At 34.6% G+C, this 8,220-nt stretch overlaps 1 protein-coding gene across 1 annotated transcript; it reads right to left on the bottom strand.

The window, feature by feature from the left end:
• Positions 1–2,879: 2,879 nt before the first annotated feature.
• On the bottom strand, positions 2,880–6,143 carry LOC124375074 (apolipoprotein D-like). Its single transcript, XM_046833195.1, is given in 4 exon segments — positions 2,880–3,217; positions 5,843–5,900; positions 5,902–5,940; positions 5,942–6,143. Coding segments are annotated over 4 exon segments (330 nt in total). The 5' UTR covers positions 6,038–6,143; the 3' UTR covers positions 2,880–3,080.
• Between the last annotated feature and the right edge of the window lie 2,077 nt (positions 6,144–8,220).

Here is an 8,220-nt window from a genome sequence, read left to right as displayed (position 1 = left end):
TTTTTTATATGTTTAAAATTTTTCCATTTACAACAAAAAAAATAAATTAGGAATTTGTAAATCTAAACGTTTCCCACACACAATTTAGTTATATATTCAATAATAGGATCTTATACAGTTTTACAGTTTATATCTCCTCTCTACACCATTAACATATTGAAGATGGAGCTTTTATTGGTCCAATTGTTAACTTAAGTTTAACATTCAAACTCATAAACCTATATTATAAAAACTTTACATTTTTTTTAGCGGCCTTTCGAATAGCAAGGCTATCTTCAGGTCAGACACATCAGTTTTTTGTTTAATCGAGAAAGGTCTCACAAAAAATAAAAAGTTTTTAAAAAACATTGGTTTAATGTGTTATTTAAATGTAAATAAAGTTACCAATTGAGCATTAGTTATAAAAACAGTAAAATATAACTTCTAACAGTTCCCTAAGAGTTATGATACGGTTCATCTGCGCGTTTGTCCAAACAAAGTGATATGATCAGGTTAGCATTGCGGGTTGCATGATAAAATTTAAAACACATTAAGCGTAAAACGATACAATAACAAGAAAAATAATACCAAAACAATAGTAATTGTTTAAAAAAAACCGTTACCATCTCTTTTCTCTTATTAATGGGGTTGTGTGTGTTTTTAATTTATAAATTTTTTTTTACTGTATTGTGCGACTGTGTGGTATTTTAATATCAAATTAAAACGAAACGCGAGTGTGGCGGGTACCTTCATCGGTGGTTCCAACTACTGTTGACAAACGCCGGTTAACCCGTCACAGAATGTTGAAAAAACCGTCTAGAGCGATAAAGTTTACAATTTTATAAATTAAATGTTACCCCGTTGTGTTCGTATTGGGAAAGTGGGGTATATTGAAACAACGAAAGGAAAACAAAATGTTGTGGGATTTCGCTATTTTATTAAAAATTAGTGCTAAACTGGTAAAAGGGTTTCGTCCATAGTCCAAAATAATACGATACCAAAAATAAACTAGAAGGTTAGGCTGCACTCAAAACATAGTTCCCAATTGAGCGTTTGATGGCGTGTTTGCCACATCTCTGCCTGACCATCAGGTGCTACCCGCTATGAACGTAATTATGGTCAATAACTGTTGTGATTTACAATGTTGTCTGCCGAACATATGAATGAAAACTAAAGTACGTATATTTTTTGTGGTAACAACGGTCATATTAGTTCATTACATCATATGATGAGACTGATCATATATTATCCAACGCGTAAAACTGGCAACATCGTTGGGCGCGGGGTGAAGAGGGGATCCAGACACCCCATCCATCTTAGGACTATTTGTGTGCAACCATCCTCTAGTGAATAAACTGAGCAAAAACGTATGTTTTTACTTTCTAATTATATGTGCGATATAATAGCAAGTAAGTTAGGGAATGTAAAAAAGAAATTCGAATAATAAAGAAATTGGTCTAATATCACAGGATTACAATTGTCATTACTGTAACTTTTTTGATGCACAAATTATTTTATTTTTACGACTACAATCTAACCTAATATTTTATTGTGTTAAGAGTTTATTATATTGTATAATGCTTCCATGGAATTATGTTCACTTGTTTTATTATATAATGCGTCCTTTGCATTTAATTTCTGTGTTTTAAATCAGTGTAAATTAAGGTGTTTCTTATATTGGAAAGGAATCCTACGCGTCTAGTTTCCTTAATCAGTAGCAAAGTTGTGCAAAGAATTATATAAAAGATTTCATAAGTTTCGATAAATTATTGATCAAGGTACAACACCAGTTGCATTCTTATGCATTACATTTTCTACAAAACACTTCGAATATTATCGTTGCTGCAATAAATCAGTGAATACCTAATCCTCTACGGTTATTCTCAGCTTCATTCCATTACGTAAGGCATCGTAAATTCGTGAACATCGTGAAAAATGTATATATATCATCGACCATAGAATAAGTACCCGCTCTGAGACCAAGACAAATAATGTCTCTGCGGTCCATATGGCATTAGTTCTAACCCTGTATCGTTCGTGTGTGCCCATGCATTTATATTCATTCGCCTCAGAGAACTTCACACACATCATATTACAAATCTTGTCCATAAATTTATTAATTTTTTAAATTTATCAAGAACTTGTTTTAATACTCAAATCATTACAGACACTTTATGGAAGAATCTCAAGAACTACATTCAATATTAGACACATCTAACATGCATGGCTACTAATTTAATTATTGCATATTTTCATGTCAGTTTTATCACTGACAAAAATGTCGGTTTTTATCACTGACAAAAAATGTCAGTTTTATCACTGACAAAATGCTTGTCGGTTTTATCACTGACAAAACGCATGTCCGGTTTTATCACTTACAAAACAAATGTCAGTTTTATATCAGTGACATAATGCATATCGGTTTATCACTGACAAAATACATGTCGGTTTTATCACTTACAAAATACAGTGTACAGTTTTATCACTTACAAAACAAATGTCAGTTTTAATCAGTGACAAAATGCATACCGGTTTTATCACTGACAAAATACATGTCAGTTTTATTACTGACAAATATTTACCTACTTTAATACCGAAACAATATATAATTTCACTATATTAAAACACTTAGGACAGTTACAGAAACTTTTTTCAAGCTTCAAACTATTGATTAATGTTTCTCTTATGGCATATGTACCGTCATGTAAACAACATGAAAAGTGTATTACAATAATAAATTTATGATTGTAAAAAGTTTAATAGCCCCACAAACAAAAATAGCACTAACATAACACACATTTGCACTTGTGGACGAACACAAATTAATTTAGTTTACTCGGTTATTTGAACATGACGTAACTGATTGCTATATTCCAAAAAATGTTTGTTTGCTGACCAACAACTGTATACCAATTAGTTAAATAAATATGAAACACATTTGACAAAATTATAAATTTCTAGATTTATCTCACATTTGTTTATACTTGTAAATAAGGTAGTGGTAACAATTCAGTCTTCGACAACAATTCTTCTACGACGGTAAATAGAAAGTGGATGTGTGTGGTAAATGTGTGGTAGATGTGTGGTAGATAGATCCTCCTCTAGAACTGTGGACACTTGTTGTGTTTAGTGAGGGTGAGTCGGCCAGGGTCGATGTTGAGCGTGCTGAGGATGTCGTATACTTGAACTCTAGATGACACAGGCAACTCCTTCTGTCGAGCCAGAACCCACAGGAGATCTGGAGAGGAAGGATGGTAAATTAGTTTACACAACTCAACATTCACATGGAAGTCTTATCGTATTTGGTGATGTTAGGTTTGCCATACTTGCAAACAACCTTCAAAGGTACTTTAAATGGGCTATTTGTAAGGAAATCTTCAAAGGTCACTCACCAAGTAATGAGTAATTCAATTCACAGTTGTGAAGGAAAACAGGATTTTTCCGGAAATTTGCCATCGTTCAGTGAAACAAAAAAATCAGTAACACTACGTTTTCAAGATCTGCAATCAGATCTCTTCTTTCAGGTAAATAACTAACCTAACACATAATTACAAACTAGGTTAAGATAAACAAATCATACCAGAGCGTTGTGACACGCCAATGTCAGGAATTACAACTACCATGTTGTGTGTCAACTTCACTAACTCTAAAACATGCACTCAATAAAAAACTAAACACAACACTAATTTATTATTAAAACTGAACTACAGAATACAGTTCACAATACGTCTGCATTCGTCGACCAACCACCATGTATGATCATATGTTTTCATGTTTTACAGTAAAAAATAATAAATTTTGTTTATCAAAATAAATAAAAAAATACATGTTAGAAGAGATGTAGCCTCGAAAAGTGTTTTATAATAAATAACATAATATAAATAAACTTTTAACACTTTTAAACTTTTTATTTTTCTTACTATGTACATTTCGGAATCATTGATTCCATCTTCAGGTACAAAATAAGGTTAAGTTGATTATATAAATAAAACTTTTTAAATATAAAATAAAAAAATTATTAAAAAAATACAGTTTTCTTGAATTATAAATAAATAAAAACACGTTGTTCTCTGAACGTATCACTCAGTCTTTGAGACATTATTTTCAACTGAAAAAGTTGAAAATGTGGAAGTACTTCATGACAAATTACAGGCATTTAAAGTTGAAAATTTTGTCAACTTTGTAAACCAACAGTGTGTACAGTATGTACATGACTGATACCTTCAGAGAACAACGTGTTTTATTTATTTATGATTCAAGAAAATTGTATTTTTTTATTTTATTATGATTTCAGATTTTTATCCTTATCAATACATTTTCTTATCAATTAGAAACATGTCATTCGAGTGAATTAAGGATGTGTTTTTTGACGAGGAACAAAAATCTCTGAATTTTCTTAGTCCCAAAATATCTTAGTTTTGCGTTAATCCAGGCATTTATTTTTTGAAGTTTCCGGTTTTTAGTTTACTATGACTTCGATGTTTTTGGATTGCGAATCGTTTTTTAATTTCAACGCATTTTAACCAACTTATAGTTGCCTAATTCAGGACATGCAGGTTGCAATTCTATAAAAATACCGTAGTGAGCATTTTTCCATGGTGTGGATATAGGATATCGGAATTTGGTAGATATAGGTTCATGGAAAAAAACCTCACGACTCTAAGTTACGTCCAGTAAATTCCCTTGTTGTAAATTTTCATTTACTATATCATGAATTTGTTTTAACTTTTCTCGTCTTATAACATCTCATAATTTATAACCTCTTGTGGCGAGCTCATAATAGGGCAGTTGTAAGTCCCAGAAACACTCTTTTTCCTCTTTACTGCTCTCTTGTAATTTAGTAATAATTTATAAAAATAAGTTAAATTATATTTTTTTCTATATAAAAATATCCTAATCATCAGGCAGAACTATAGCTGCATGGCATGGCATGTTTGTATGGTTCATTATTTAAGGAGAAAACACATTTTTTTATTTAATTTAAGAAAGCGAAAAATACAGTTACTTTATATCATTGATGAAATGTACTGAGATATTTAAATATCAGGTTTAGTATAATCTGTTACTTAGGAAGATATTTCTCTTTGTGAAACTTTGTATTTATATTCAAAATCACAACAAATGTCAACTCTTGTGTATTTTTCCTATCTTCACACACCTTATCGCTATTAAAAATACTTTGCTGGTGTTGAAAAGTTTCCAAAATCTTTGAGAAGTTCACCAAATTTTTATATTTTTCATGTGAGATTGTAATGACATCTGAAATAAACCACAAAATTAAGTAGAATTTCACACTGAATCTGTCCAAAATAAAAAATTTTCGCTTGAAACGTTTTTAAAGGTTTAGTTTAAATTATCAAAATAAACCTATTTCAATTCAATACTGAGGCAACTTTATTAAAACATAGTACAAATTTATTTAAATATATATGTCAGTAAATATATCTTCATAACTACATTCAGGGAGAGGGTATTGGTCCATTGGTATAGCTTTCTCACTGGGAAACAACAATCTCACTATGACTACAGTAAGTATTTCTGCATTGCTCCAATTTTCATCTTCATTCTCTCTGCTCGGATAAAAGGAAGTAAAACATGGAAAACATTCTGTACACTTTCGCCAACATGCGTAATCAAATGCTTTAACAAGAAAAGGGCTTGACTTTTATCTTCAGTTTGAGCAATAAATCGCCCACTTACGTGGAGCTTCAGGCCCAAAATTTGAATACTTAAAGGCGATACACGGATTGGATACACCAATTGCACTGATTTAATATGATTGCACTATATTTAATGATCTTAAATACATAAAAATCTTACGTATTCATCTACTATCAACTATGATATAAATGGCGACACTAACCAGCATGCAGTATGCCCATGTCGGAGCAGGAATAGAGAAGGGCGAACGAGGTATAGTCAAGTGCCCAGGACCTTGTAGTTCCCGACTCCTGGCAGGGCTCCGCACCAACATGGGCGGCAAGTTGGAGTCGATCTTGAAGACAAGCTCGGCTCTATTCCATCTCTGCGGTGTCGCCGTCCCCAGCAGCCCAATCATAATGTTGCCGTTCCTACACAGACCACACAGAGTGTTCAGTGCCCAGAACCTTGTAGTTCCCGACTCCTGGCAGGAGGGCTCGCACCAACATGGGCGGCAAGTTGGAGTCGATTTTGAAGAAGTCGATTTTGAAGGACAAGCTCGGCTCTATTCCATCTCTGCGGTGTCGGCCGTCCCCAGCAGCCCAATCATAATGTTAATGTTGCCGTTCCTACACAGACCACACACAGAGTGTTCAGTGCCCAGAACCTTGTAGTTCCCGCTTTAGTCCTGGCAGGGCTCGCACCAACATGGGGGGGGGGGGGGGGGCTGGGTGTGGGGGGGGGGGGGGGTGTGGGGGGGGGCGGCAAGTTGGAGTCGATTTTGAAGACAAGCTCGGCTCTATTCCATCTCTGCGGTGTCGCCGTCCCCAGCAGCCCAATCATAATGTTGCCGTTCCTACACAGACCACACTAGACAGTTCAGTGCCCAGAACCTTGTAAGTTCACCGACTCCTGGCAGGGCTCGCACACCAACATAGGGGCGGCAAGTTGGAGTCGATCTTGAAGAACAAGCTCGGCTCTATTCCATCTCTGCGGTGTCGCCGTCCCCAGCAGGCCCAATCATAATGTTGCCGTTCCTACACAGACCACACAGAGTGTACAGTGCCCAGAACCTTGTAGTTCCCGACTCCTGGCAGGGGCTCGCACCAACATGGGCGGCAAGTTGGAGTCGATCTTGAAGACAAGCTCGGCTATATGCGGCTCTGGTAGTTTTGTGTGTACCGTATAGTGCAGATATAGGTTAAAGTATCTACATTCAAATTTAATGTCTAAAAATCTTAAAAAAAATGACAATACATTATATACCAGTTTCTTTATATCCCTAACAGATAACACGTTTTTAGTAATGCTTTAGTTCAATTCAATTATTTTCTATTTTGTTCGTAATGTGTTATGCAATTTGTTTCTTCAAGTATGGTGTTTTTTATCTATTATTTTAATAAAAAATTGTTTTCTTTTATCTTAGTTTCAAATCATTTATATTAGAGTACAAAGTGGTATACAGGGTCTTGGACGAATAACTCAAACTTCTCCATATGATTAGGCGGGCCAATAAAAACACATTTAATAAACTCCACAATGGTTTATAAGAAACAAGTTGAAATTTCGCAAAACCCCTACTGTAACACACTATTATACTAACATAAAAACATTAAGATGTATTTAAACTACAGCAGTTCTCATCCAATCTAATTTTAGTAACTATTACAATATACATCATGCCCTCAAACAGGTTTTGGATTATTAATTAGTACTGTAACAAAGAAATAAACAGCTATACTGAAAAACTAGATGAGCAACTGAGACATACATGGGCAACTGAAAAATAGTGGGTGAGCACTGAAAAACTAGGTGATTCACTTGCAACATATCAAGAGCACATGAGCACTGAAAACTAGATGAGTCACTGCACACTACTAATGAGCACTGCAAATATAAGAGGCTCTGATAAATAAGTATGAGCACTGAACATACGAATGCACATGAAAAAAAGATGAGCACTTGAAAATAGGTCGAGCACTGAAAAATCTAGATTGATCACTGCAAATACTAGATGAGCACACATTGAAATATAGATTGAGCACCTGAAAACTAGAATGAGCAGCTTGGCAAAATATATAGAGACTACTTGAAACAAATAGAATGAGCACGTGAACATACATGGGCACTGAAAAAAGATTGACAGCTGAAACTAGATGAGCACTGAAAAAAGAATGGAGCACTGAAAACTAGAATGAGCACTGAAAAATAGGTGAGCACCTGAAAACGAGATGAGCACTCCAAATATAAGGAGCACTGAAAATAGAATGAGCGCCCCCACTGAAAAATAGATGAGCACTGAAAACTAGAATGAGCACTGGCAAATATAAGAGCACTGGAAAGTAGATGAGCACTGGGAAAACTAGGACTGAGCAGTAAACATAAAAATATACTATGAGCACTTGAAACAAGGAAATTTATTCTTTTCTTTTCTTTAAAAAAAAGGAGTAGGCCGCCAACTCCCCTCTTTATAAGTGCCTTATTCCTTTCCGTCCTAATGTGCCACTGGCCTAGTGGCGTGAACATTCTTATCAACAACAGAATAAGGAGGGAGAGTCGATACAGTACGCGAGGTTGATTGGTACTGATAAAACAGTTGCA

This window comes from Homalodisca vitripennis, unplaced genomic scaffold, assembly GCF_021130785.1.
Source record: "Homalodisca vitripennis isolate AUS2020 unplaced genomic scaffold, UT_GWSS_2.1 ScUCBcl_12981;HRSCAF=22989, whole genome shotgun sequence".
Taxonomy (NCBI): Eukaryota; Metazoa; Arthropoda; class Insecta; order Hemiptera; family Cicadellidae; genus Homalodisca; species Homalodisca vitripennis.
Note: the sequence above shows the minus strand (reverse complement) of the source record. Positions and strands in the feature narration are given on the sequence as shown.